Below are 13,685 nucleotides of genomic sequence, written 5' to 3'. Positions count from 1 at the left end.
GCGCACCAGATTCGTCACACATTCACAAACATATCGCTGGAGGTCTTCAAGCCACCGTCCATATCCATTTCGGCGATTACGGTTGTAAGAGCCAAATGCATGATGACCTTCGCATTGTGTATTTATTTGTATGCGTACGTGCGTGTTATTCGCATAACTCAAAAAGTATTAAACCGAACCGCATGAAATTTGGTGGGATGATTGGTTATTATCGGGGGAACATTTGATTATATTTTGGGATCGATCAGGTCAAAGGTCAAGGTCAAGGTCGTGAAAAGGTCAAAATCTTCTTTTTACAATTCTTATCCAACTGCCATGCAACTAATGCCAACATGTTCATAATTCAATGCCCAATCTTGTAATATGCGAAGGTATGCGCTCTACCGAGTGCCCGTTCTAGTTTCATTTGTTATCAAAATTTAGTTTTAAAAGATTTTAAAAGGTTACTGAAGATAAATCTTTTTCATTATGATTTGAAAGAATGTTTAGGTCAACATATATAATTTAGTATTGTATTTAAAAGCTGAATAAATTGTCGGAATGCAAGCTTCCAATCAGATGACGTCACGTCAGGATAACACCTGGGTGTTGGACTGTCAGTCGTGTTTGAGCTCAGAGTTGTTGGAAGCGGCATAGTTTTTTGACCGTGTGAACATGTCCTCTACGTTTTTTAGTCAACATCATTTTGTATGGAAGAACTACTTGTGTCACTCGCGTGTCTATTAATTGCTTTTAAGACTGATCTCAAAAGTGTGGTACAGAAGACCCAGAAGTATACAGAGTGCCACTCCAACGGTTGTATAAGTGAGCAGAGCATCACAGTCACGTAGGAAGAAATAACTTTTAGAAAAAATAAGAATAAAAAGATCACGCAAAATGAGGCTTCACTCAAGGATGCGTGTCTCTGCACCAGAAATTACTTTCGACACATGTAATTTAGATTTTCATCCATTACGTCACATCTCTTGTGTTTTCATGGGAACGGTTTGGTGGAAGGGATCTGAAACAACTGGTTACCTTGAGCAGATATTCACACTTTGAAACATGTTTAGCGATGCTTGTTCGCAACGCTTTGGCCACACAACACCGACGCATTTGGCAAATGTCCCGTAGCGGACACGCCCACCCTGCAGCGCGCAGGAGCCTCGCGTAACTAACGTAACGTCACTTAACGCAACCGCGCCAAATTAGGAAATTATCGACAATAACCATCAATTCAATCTAAAAACCAGGTTGACAAGTAAACATGTGGCTGAAGGGGCGCCAGGATGATCATGATTAAGAAACATGTTTTAATATTAGGGCTGTGAAACGATTACAATTTTTAATCGGGTTAATCACAGGTTTTTGTGGATTAATCATGATTAATCACATATTACCGATATTCTCGGTATATTTTGTGAGAACATAGAGATTTATGACAAAAGACGGATATATACATTTATACATTCTTCTATACAATGGTGCTGCAACTCAGCAGTTATTTAGCAGTTTTCTTCCATATGGAACATTAATACATCTTCATCCTAAACAGAATGTTTAACCCTCCTGTTACCTTTCGGGTCAATTTGACCCCATTCAATGTTTAATGTCGGTGTTCTTTGGGGTCAATTTGACCCCAGGCTGTTTTTCACTGTGTCAAACATATAAGAAATATCAACTTTTTTATTTATTTAAAGGGCTATTTAGGTAGTCAACAAACAAACATAAAGTACCTCACACTTAAACTCGGGAAGCAATATTAATTCTAATAATTTTCTGGAGGTTTTAATTGCTGGGGTCAAATTGACCCCGAGGGTAAAATATGTTAGTAAATGTAAAGGTAACAGGAGGGTTAAACAGAACATTTTTCTCTTGTTTGTCAACCATTAACTCCACCATGACACAATCTAAAGGCCTCTAGTCTTCCTCTAGCAGCTGCTGAGGCAAACTGACTGTGTGGGTTTTCTTCATGAACTGGGCCGTGATGAAAGGGACGGCGGGGACACGCTGCAAAGCTGAAACCTCACCGGCCCGGACAGGTGGACAGATTGACAAGTGACTTTTTTTTTGCTCGGTCCCGATGCGCGCGCACGGAGCTCTGCGGCGCGCGAGACGGAGATCGATAAGTGTTAACGCAACGCGAAGAGACAGAAATGACATGCTGCTGTGGAGATACGATCAACAACAGACGTTTAGTTTAATAAAAGAACAAAGACGTGCTATAGAGAACATGTCAGGGGGCGGGCCAATCTCTTTAATGTCATGCGATCTACCGACACTACGCCGCGATCGACTGGCAGGTCGCGATCGACGTGTTGAGACCCTGATCTACAGGAAGTAAAAGTCGTAAGAAGGTTTCCGTAGGTGAACCTGCGGAAGGATCATTACCGATGAACAGACCGTCTGCATGAGAGCGGACAGAGTTCAGATTGAAGTGGTGTATTGGAAGCTCATTCTGCAAGTGACTTTTTTTTCGTCCCGACGACCAACAACAGACAGATTGGAAGCTCATTCTGCGCATGCGTTAAATGCGTAAAAAAAAAGAAGAAAGTTAAACCTGTAATTGAATTAACTGAGTTAACGCGTTATTTTTCACAGCACTATTTAATATGCTTGTTATCCTAACTGTGATTATTGGGAAGTAGGTCTAATGGTGTGTTCACACCGGACGCGTCAAAATTTCGACTTTGTTAAGTCAATGCAAAGCTGCGTCGAAGCTGCGTAGAAGCTGCGTATTTTCCAGACGCGTTTGAAGCAGCACAAACAGAGGGTTTGTCGCGGGGCGAACTGAGCGAACACAGCGAACAGACGCAGCTCGTTGACGCGCGAGTTGAAATTTCCCAACTCCGGCAGCAAAAACGCGTGAGTCATAGTTGCGTCAGCCAATCAGCGTTGAGCAGCTCCGCTCGTCATCGTCCTGCCGGTTTAGAAAATCGAGGAAAAGATTATTGTCGCCGTCTGTGGGCACCTCGAACTTTACGATACAACTCTTTATGCTTACCGAAACCGGAGCTATAAAGATAAAGCGTGGAACAAGGTCGGAGAAGCCGTGGGACTACCTGGTAAGTTTTGAATGTATGTATTTGCTTTTATTCTCGCTATTTGTTGTACTTTACTATGAACCAACCGCCGGCATATGTGTTTCATGGCAGAGGAGATCTGCCGCCGGAGGTGGAAAAGTCTCAGAGACACGTATCAAAGAGAGAAGAAGAGAGAGAGAGAAGCGCAGTGTGAGTGCAGCTCAGTCCACTAAAGTGGAAGTACTCTGCGGTCCTGTCGTTCCTCGACTCATGTATTACTCCGCCCCCGACGCGTCTGGTGTGAACACACTTTTTTCGACGCGCCTCGAGACTGCTGCGTCTTTTTCGACGCGTCCGGTGTGAACGCACCATAAGGGCGACACTCGAGGGCCCCCAACCCATTGGTCGCCCGAGGCAGTCGTCTAGCTCGCCCAATCGCCGGCCCTGGTTGTGTGTGTGTCTGTGTGTGTGTGTCTGTGTATGTGTGTGTGTTTGTGTATGTGTGTGTCTGTGTATGTGTGTGTCTCAGTGTGTGTATCTGTACGTGTGTGTTAGTGTATGTGTGTGTCTGTGTGGGTGTCTGTGTGTGTGTTTGTGTGTTAGTGTATGTGTGTGTTTGTGTGTGTGTGTGTGTCTGTGTGGGTGTGTGTATGTGTGTGTGTTCGTGTATGTGTCTGTGTGTTTGTGTATGTCTCTGTGGGTGTGTGTGTATCTGTGTGTGTGTGCGTGTGATGTAACATAGTTGAAAAGGTCAGTGCTAAATGTGAAAGCTCCGCCCCCTGCTGTGGTGAGTGTGTACTGCACTCCTCCAACAGACACAGAGGACTCGGGACTCCTGACGAGGTAACGTCTCTGAGCACAATATCGTGTTAACTAATTGGTAAAGTAAATAAAAGGCGAGCTGGCTTTATTTATTTGAATATTAATTGTCTTAGATTATATTCCTCATGTTTTCTTCAAGTTTAGTATTAGTTTTCTGGGTGTTTTATTGCCAGTATAGAATGTGTTCAGCAGCCTACAGCTAACCGAGCCAACACCAACCTGACTCAGTCTTTCTAGACTGAGCATGCGCAGTGGCTCACAGCATACTATGTGTGTTGTTCTTTTAAGTGTGTAATTAGTGAGGGAGTTGTTACTTATTGTACTTAATTGTTGTCATAAATATGAATAATATGTTAAAGCCAACAGTCCATGTGGTAAATATGTGTAAATGTATGTTGTATTATATATTTATGTTCTATTTCTCCACCTACAGTTAATTAAGAGACAGTTTCTGTTCCTTTTCATTTATTTTATTCACATGTAAACCCACTATACGATCACTGTTTTATTACGTCATTGTAGTTTACTGTATGGAAATTGGTCATTCTGGATTCCTGAATACACCGAGCACAGGCAGATGACGAACTAGTCTGTCCCTTGTTTGTGAATGCAGAATAAAACTGATGTTACCACAAGCCTGCCCCACGCCTTGAGATTCATTGGCCGGAGGAGAGCTCTCACGGGGGTTAACCGTGCGCGTCATGCCGGGTGCCGGGGCCGTGCGCCGCGGGCTCACCTTCGCCACCGGCCTGGCGGAGTGCCTGTGCTTCGGGGCGCTGTTCGGCTGGTCTTCGCTGGTCTTCGTCCTGAAGGCGGAGGGATACTTCGGCTCGTGGTGCGACGTCGCCCCCCGAGCCAATAACGCGACGCTGGTCCAGGGTCAGTTTGACAACCACACCTCCGCCTATAGCGGGCCGCAGTGCCGCGCGCAGCACGAGTGGCTCTCCCTGGTGTTCGCCGTCGCCTCCAACCTGAGCAACGTGCTGATGCTGCCCAGCGGCTTCCTCCTGGACCGCTTCGGTACCGCGGTGGCTCGGCACGTGGCAACGTGAGTCCAACGGCACCGAGTCAGTTCAGATTTAACGTCAACTTTAATCTGTCAACTTGTCATATTGTTACCAGCTCTGCAGAATGGAGGATGAGCTGAGCTGATTATATAAACAATGCATATAAATACAAATAAAATACATACATACATAAATGAATGAATACAAAATCAATAAAATAAAATAAAATATTAAAACGAAATATATATTTTTGTCATAAAATAAATACGAATTAATGAAATACAATTTATCATCCACAATATTAAATACCTCACTGGCACTTTATATGTAGGAGCCTCTTTGAAAACACAGCTCTGTGTGAAGTTTTGTCTTTAAAAAGAAGGAAAACAAACTTTTAATCGCGATTAATGAATTTCAAAATGTGCGATTAATTAGTTAATTTTTTTTAATCGATTGACAGCCCTAATTAAAATACTATATCTAAGTCCTTTGAAATGGTGAATTGTCTCTCTGCTCTTTCAGTTCGGTCCCAAGATCCAGTTCGTTCTTTCAGTGGTCAGTCAGTTGTTAAAATCAAAAAGTCAAAAGAATAAGTCAGTCGTGCGATTTGTTACATCCTTATTCCTACCACACTAGTGCACTCAGGTGATAGGAATGGAAGAAAAGGGTTGCCTTCTCCTCAGCAACAGAGATTATCTGCAGTCCAACTCCTGGTGGAAGGAGATGTTCGTGGGTGGCTCGCCATCTGGAGGTGTTCAAGGAACCTCAAAAAAACCAGCCAAGACGTTGGCAAAAGCCGCAACTCCTGGTTGGCCGAACCACCTTTCTCCCGTCACATGTGAGACACTTCCTGTCTCACACCCACCGTGTCAAACTGTTTCTTGTTTTTGTTCTTACTTCTTAATCTAATTTGTGAAATAAACGTAGTGCTCAGTCAAACTGATCCCCCCCCCCCCCCACTTCAACTTCAATTCTTCTTCCTCGTAGAAGGGCGGGACTTATTGTCCTTAACCCAATCGGGAGTCTGCATTCAGGAAAAACTGATTTGATTGACGCCCTGCTCAACAACCAGAAATACACTAATCTAGAACTACATTAATTAAATAAATTAGACATAATTAAATACTTCAAACTGTTTGGTTACATTGCAACCACAAGATAAAATAAATAAATATAAATATATAAATATTAGAGACTCAAATGATCTACTTGGTGACTCTAATGACACCCTTTCCATTAAATAAGGGTGGAGGGAAAACAGAAGCTTGAGGATCTTTGCGTTGACTCCTTGTGACCCGCTTCTCAAAGTATGTTACTTTTCGGAGTTAGCCCAAATGCGTGCGAACCAAGTGACGTGATCCCGCTGGGATTTTCTTTTCTTTCAACCACCAGATTTCTCTTCACCACCGGTAACTTGATGGTGGCCTTCTCGACTCCAGGTGACAACGCATTTCACTTCCTCTGGAAGACGTTCCAACTTTTGGTCGATCCGTTTTTTTAAATTAAATGCTCCTTTTCTCCCCATCAGCCTCGTCCAACCTGCTCTTCCCAGCGTGCACCCTCATGGGAGTCGGTGGCACCCTGTTTCTAATGACCAACATGCAGGTGCTGAAGCAGCCGGCCACTTGGCCCAAGTTGACACATTACAATATACATATTATATATTATATATCACAATATCTCATGTTATCCAACCAAGAGCTGAACACATTTTTTTTTACAATGATGGAAAACAGAGAAAATCCGCAACTTCTCTAACTGGACTTCAAGTTTGACTTACCATTTTATTAATGTTTAATTATATTTCACAATCAGTGGATGCTTTATTTTTGCTCTAAATTAGAGAATTGCTGCAAAAGACAGTAAAAATAAAAATAAAAAGTTGTACATGCTTCGAGACAGACACACACACACACACACACTTATCTGAGAAACAAACCACATCCTCATCAAAGGTACTTTGAATGAAAACAGTATATGCAAAGAAAAAGTCACGTAAATGCTGAATTTATATATTTTTCTTCTTCTAATGTTTCTACTAAAGGTAGGAAACCTGTTCAGCTCACATCAGACCACCGTCACCAATCTCTATAACGGAGCCTTCGACTCCTCCGCAGCACTCTTCGTGGTCATCAAGGTGAGAAGCACACACACACACACTCGTTGGATGTAGTGTCTATAATGACGACCTCGATGACCTCCAGCTGCTGCATGAGGCCGGCATCTCTCTCCGCACCTCCTTCCTCTGCCTGTCCACCGGCAGCTTCACCGGCAGCCTCCTCAGGACCGTCTTCCTGATGCCCAGAGACCACATCCCCTACCCGCTGCCGGAGGACTACACGTACGGGTACGGACCCCAATAAACCCTGACCATTGATCCATGTCCTTCATACCTGGCCTTTTGATACAATTACACTTTATTTGTTTCAAAGACACTTTAATTGGTACAAATAAAATTATAAACAAGAAAGATAGTTGATGGTTAAAAAATATATATATATGACATAACTAGGATAACAAGTTAAAAGCATAGACTGCATTTATGAGCCGTAGGCGACGTGACGTCACCCATTGGTCTCTGGAATGTTGAACGCTTTTATCTGACTACATGGACCGTAATTTAGTAAATGAACATCAGGCTCTACTGAAGAAGACGTGAAACTAGAGATCGAGACCATAAAGTCATGTTTACAATGTTTACTGGGGGAATACATCAAGAGAGAAGTAGTCATTTATAGACTTCTATACAACCAGAGGAGTCGCCCCCTGGTGGTCAGGAGAGATAATGCAGCTTTAACACATAAAGCATTGACTTCTATACAACCAGAGGAGGCGCCCTCTGGTGGTCAGTAGAGAGAATGCAGCTTTAACACATGAAGCATAGACTTCTATACACTACCGTTAAAAAGTTTGGGGTCATCCAGAGAATTTCGTGTCTTCCATGAAAACTCACTTTTATTTATCAAATGAATTGAAAATTGAATAGAAAATATAGTCAAGACATTGACAAGGTTAGAAATAATGATTCATATTTGAAGTATTAATTTTGTTCTTCAAACTTCAAGCTCAAAGGAAGGCCAGTTGTAAAGCTTATATCACCAGCATAACTGTTTTCAGCTGTGCTAACATAATTGCACAAGGGTTTTCTAATCAGACATTAGTCTTCTAAGGCGATTAGCAAACACAATGTACCATTAGAACACGAGTGATAGTTGATGGAAATGGGCCTCTATACACCTCTGGAGATATTTCATTAGAAACCAGACGTTTCCACCTAGAATAGTCATTTACCACATTAACAATGTATAGAGTGTATTTTTGATTAATGTGATCTTTATTGAAAAAACATTTCTAAGTGACCCCAAACTTTTGAACGGTAGTGTACATCCAGAGAAGTCACCACCTGATGGTCAGAAGAGAGAATGCAGCTTTAACACATGAAGCATATACTTCTATACAACCAGAGGAGTCGCCCCCTGGTGGTCAGGAGAGATAATGCAGCTTTAACCCATAAAGCATTGACTTCTTTACAACCAGAGGAGGCGCCCCCTGGTGGTCAGTAGAGAGAATGCAGCTTTAACACATGAAGCATAGACTTCTATACATCCAGAGAAGTCACCACCTGATGGTCAGAAGAGAGAATGCAGCTTTAACACATGAAGCATAGACTTCTATACAACCAGAGGAGTCGCCCCCTGGCGGACATTAGAGAGAATGCAGCTCTAAGCCAGTTCCCCATCAGCTGAACCAGAGGTAGCAGCCAGGTGAAAAGCAGATGGAGGGGTGGGGGGGGGGGGGTGGTTGGAGGTTGGCATCTGCAGATCCGAGGCTGCGGGTGGGTGCCGGAGGTCAGAAGGGTATGAAGGGGTTCAGGGTTATACACCTTACTGTTACACGATTATAGCAAGTTGAAGTGATCAAAGAACTCCCACAATGCTCTCCTTCTATGGCTGACCCACTGTGACCTTTTGTCAGGATAACCTGTGGTACATCAAAGACTCTGCACTCAAAGCACACGATGACGACGACGGAGGAAAAGAACCTCCCAGACGAGCCCGTGACACAAGGTCAGTCCACTTCACTGTGACAGAGACATACACGGTTTGAAAATCACGTCCAATTTCTCTGCCATCTTTTCCCGTTCCTCCCCCACTCCTGTCCTCTCGTCTCTCAGAGAAGAGTTTCAGCGAGTGTCTGATGTCCAGGTTGTATGTGTCGCAACTGCTTTGGTTTTCGGTGATACAGCTCAGACTGTTGTTCTACGTCGGCACCCTCCAACCCACACTGCATCGGCTGGCGGCGGGACAACTGTCACTGGGTAACGCACACACTGCACCGGGTCCCAAAGACTTAGCAAAGGGTGACTTTGAATGGGGGCGGCTGTAGCTCAGTGGGGTGGGGGGGTCGTCCTGCAACCCCAAGGTTAAATGCAGAGAATACCGTTGCCTGTGTACCTGGGAAATGACAATATATTGAATCCAATCCAATACAGGTACACAGGCAACGAAATGTATTCTCTGCATTTAACCCATCCTTAGTTATTAAGGAGCAGTGGGCTGCAGTGAAGCACCCGGGGAGGAACTGGGGGTTGAGTGCCTTGCTCATGGACACTTCGACTTGCAACTAATGGGGAGAGCGGGGATCGGCCCGACGACCTTGGGGTTGCAGGACGACCCCCTTACCCCACTGAGCTACAGCCGCCTGAACTCTGCGCGATGACAATAGATTGAATCTAAATGCAAAGCTTCCTCATTGGCTCCACAAAGTACTAACCGATCAGCTGGCCGTCAACTAAAGCTGCGTTCACACCAAAAGGGTTGCGAATGTGTTTCTCGCGAGTAGATCCCATAATGAAAGTCAACGTACAGACGCGAGTGGTTGCGATAGATGAGAATTTTCGCCGGGCGGCTCGTTCGACGGCAATTTTGTATCGCGAAAAATTCAGCACTTTCGTCCTTAAGTTTCAATTTGGCTATATATTTAAACTTTGGCTATATACAGTATATATATTCAATTCAATTAAATTCAGTTTATTTGTATAGCCCAATTTCACAAATTACAAATTTGTCTCGGAGTGCTTTACAATCTGTACACATAGACATCCCTGCCCCAAAACCTCACATCTGACCAGGAAAAACTCCCAAATAACCCTTCAGGGGGGAAAAAAGGGAAGAAACCTTCAGGAGAGAACAGAGGAGGATCCCTCTCCAGGATGGACAGATGCAATAGATGTCATGTGACCAGAAGGACAGATTTAGAGTTTAAATACATTCAATGAATATGACAGAGTATGAATAGTTCATAGTAGGCATATTCCACGATGGAGACCTCCACGATCCATCAGGCAGATGGCGGTGGGGAGGAGGAGTGGGCGGAGTCTCAACAGGACAGTGGCGTAGTCATGAGCAGGAATTCCACGACCCAGACCTCGATGATCCATCAGGCAGATAGGATCTATGCCGTCTCATAGGGTCCGATGACCCTATGAGACGTGAAGTCAAAAAGGACTCCGGGGAGAAAGCAGAGTGAGTAACGTGTGATTGAGAGATGAAAATTCATCCCTAAGGAGAGAAAAAAGAGGAGATAGGTACTCAGTGCATCCTAAACGTCCCCCGGCAGCTATAAGCCTATAGCAGCATATCAAGGGGCTGGACCAGGTGAACCTGATTCAGCCCTAACTATAAGCTCTGTCAAAGAGGAAAGTCTTCAGTCGACTCTTAAACGAGGTGACTGTGTCTGCCTCCCGGACTGAAGGTGGAAGCTGGTTCCATAGAAGAGGAGCTTGATAACTAAAGGCTCTGGCTCCCATTCTACTTTTTAAAACTTTAGGAACTACAAGTAGTCTCGCATTTAGTGAGCGTAGCTCTCTAGTGGGGCAATATGGTACTACAAGCTCCTTAAGATATGATGGTGCATCACCAATCAAGGCTTTGTACGTTAAGAGAAGAATTTTAAAAGTGATTCTTGATTTTACTGGGAGCCAGTGCAGAGCAGCTAGTGCAGGAGTGATGTGATCTCTTTTCTTAGTTTTAGTGAGAACACGAGCTGCAGCATTCTGGATCAACTGGAGGGACCTAAGAGACTTATTAGAGCAGCCTGATAATAAGGAGTTGCAGTAATCCAGTCTCGAAGTAACGAACGCGTGAACCAATTTTCTGCATCTTTTTGAGACAAGATGTGCCTGATTTTTGAAATATTACGTAGATGAAAGAATGTAGTCCTTGAGATTTGCTTTACGTGGGAGTTAAAGGACAAGTCCCGATCAAAGATAACACCAAGATTCTTTACAGTGGTGTTGGATGCCAGGGCAATGCCGTCTACAGAATCCACATCACCAGATAATTGATCTCTGAGGTGCTCAGGGCCGATTAAAATTACTTCGGTTTTGTCTGAGTTTAACATCAAGAAGTTGCAGAGCATCCATGTTGTTATGTCTTTAAGACATGCTTGAATTTTACCGAGTTGGTTGCTCTCCTCTGGTTTTATCGATAGATATAGTTGAGTATCATCTGCATAACAATGAAAGTTTATGGAGTGTTTCCTGATAATATTGCCCAATATATATATATATTATATTACAAACACGAGGGCGTTAGATGTTTCGACATTTGTCGGATGTCCTCAACAAGTATAAAGCAGAACTAGTTGTTAGTTCTTCGGTGGTGGATGGCGGAAATGATAACTGTTTCCACGGAGTAAAGCCCTGGAGATAAGCCCCGCCCCCTCTAAGCGAAAAGCCACAAATAGTCAAGCGAGTAAACTCCCGCGACTAAAGCTTTTGGTGTGAGCGCAGCATAAGAGGACGTGATGCGAGGAGCTGCTGTGGAGGATATACAGTACCGTAACCAGCGTATTGTCTCCCCCCCCCCCCCCCCCAGTGAGCCACTTCACCAACGCTTTTGGTGTCACACAGCTGTGTGGCGTGCTGTGCGCTCCATGGAACGGACTCATCTCGTCGCAACTCAAGAACAAACCTCGTGCTGCAGGTAACGCGATGGTACTAGTTCAGAACTCAGCGGGTTTAAATGATTGAAAAATAAAGTGATTGTTTCTTTTTATAAATGACTATGTCCGCTTGTATGGGATGTCGCAAGTGAATGCTTGTTGTTCCTGCGTAGCATTAATGAGCTCATAAATGATTACCTCTCTAATATTCAATTAAAATTAAATGTAGTTTATTTGATATAGCCCAATATCAGGAATTACGAATTTACCTTTACAATCTGTACACATACGACATCCCTGACCTTTGACCTCACATCGGATAAGGAAAAACTCCCAAGAAATAGAAAAAAACCTTGAGGGGGAAAAAGGGAAGAAACCTTCAGAATAGATGTCATGTGTACAGAATGAACAGAGTTACAGAGTAACAACACATTCAATGAATATGACAGAAATGATTAATAATGAGTAGAAGGCATGGACCACGATCCAGACCTCCACAATCCATGAAACAGAAGGAGATAGAGAGGAGGGGGGAGGGGGCATTCCCATCACTAGCCGTAGTGGATAAACCTTGTGTTCATTTTTAACAGGAGTCAGAAGAAACAAATTCAACTAAAACTATTTCCTTCCAATATTTCCTTTGTTTTCATGGTCAGGTGAGAGCGAACAGGAAGTGGACCTGCGGTCCGTGGTGTTCTCTCTCTCCCTGACGGTGCTGCAGTGTGTGCTGTTCTCGGTCTGCGCCGCCGTGCCCAACCTGCGGCTCCAGTACCTCACCTTCGTCCTGCACGTGGTGAACCGCGCCTTCCTCTACGGCACCAACGCCACCTTCATCCTCGTGGCGTGAGTCTCAAAACGCACGCGGGTACACACGTCTTTGTGGATTACACTTAATTCAATGGGGTACATGACATTTAGCAACTAAAACTATGGCTCTGGACCCTTCAGAAAGGGTGGATCCCACAAGGCTGCTTCCAGTCAGTCGTCCCCACGGTGTGATATAAACGGGTATGTGTGTGTGTGTGTGTGTGTAGGTTCCCCTTGTGCCACTTCGGGAAGCTGTATGGCTTGTGTCTCGGCCTGTCTTCAGTGTTTTGCCTGCTGATAAACATCGGCCTTTCCCTGCTGAGTGGACACATTTTATATGTGAGTACAACTATGAGTATATTCCCCTTCTCCGCCATTTTTATCAATGGTCTCACCGCCTCTTCCTCCTCCCCTCTGCTTCCCTCTTTCCCTTTGTGTGTGTCGCAGGTGAACATCTTTCTGACGCTGCTTGTCCTGCTCGCCTTCATCAACCCACTCGTCCTCCACCTGCACTGTCGAGGTCTCGCCTCCCAGCGAGCGGCGCCATCGAAGCCTCTTTTATAATCCCGCCACATCGAGACTTCTCATCTTTGAAAGCAGAAGTGTCAAACTAATTTTCACCATGGGCCACGTCGGCATCATGGCCGCCTTAAAGGATTTGTAACCGAAACACTGCGTAAACTACTCCTACATAGTGTTAAATAACTCTCTTTGCTTTTGATTATTGTTTATTTGATTGTAGAAATATTGTACATAAGAACATTTCTCTAATATTATAACATAAATCCATTTCATTTGAAAGCTTCAAAATAAAAGCATATTTTTCTTTAAGAAAAGGTGATCATATGTAGGGATGAGAATTGATAAGATTTTCTTTATCGATGCCTTATTATCCTGCTTCTCAATCGATTCTCTTAAAAGTTCTTATTGGGCAAACGGGTTTATTTAAATTAATTTTTATTTTATATTAATTTTCTTTATATAATTTTCTGCTGCACACCCATATACAGTATGTATACATATACATTTACATTTTTAACCAAAAGACCATATTCCTCTTAAAACTTAAAATAAACTTACATAACTTAAATAAATGTATTCT

At 43.6% G+C, this 13,685-nt stretch overlaps 1 protein-coding gene across 1 annotated transcript; it reads left to right on the top strand.

The window, feature by feature from the left end:
- Positions 1-3,757: 3,757 nt before the first annotated feature.
- Positions 3,758-13,450, top strand: LOC130198087 (equilibrative nucleobase transporter 1-like). The gene is made up of 12 exons (XM_056421161.1): positions 3,758-3,845; positions 4,438-4,872; positions 6,224-6,270; positions 6,360-6,436; positions 6,876-6,968; positions 7,036-7,178; positions 8,807-8,898; positions 9,006-9,149; positions 11,710-11,817; positions 12,433-12,619; positions 12,811-12,922; positions 13,031-13,450. Exons 2-12 carry the CDS (start codon positions 4,526-4,528, stop codon positions 13,145-13,147), a joined length of 1,467 nt encoding a protein of 488 aa, XP_056277136.1. The 5' UTR covers positions 3,758-3,845; positions 4,438-4,525; the 3' UTR covers positions 13,148-13,450.
- Positions 13,451-13,685: the final 235 nt, after the last annotated feature.

The sequence above is a fragment of the Pseudoliparis swirei genome, chromosome 8 (assembly GCF_029220125.1).
Source record: "Pseudoliparis swirei isolate HS2019 ecotype Mariana Trench chromosome 8, NWPU_hadal_v1, whole genome shotgun sequence".
Classification (NCBI taxonomy): Eukaryota; Metazoa; Chordata; class Actinopteri; order Perciformes; family Liparidae; genus Pseudoliparis; species Pseudoliparis swirei.
Note: the sequence above shows the minus strand (reverse complement) of the source record. Positions and strands in the feature narration are given on the sequence as shown.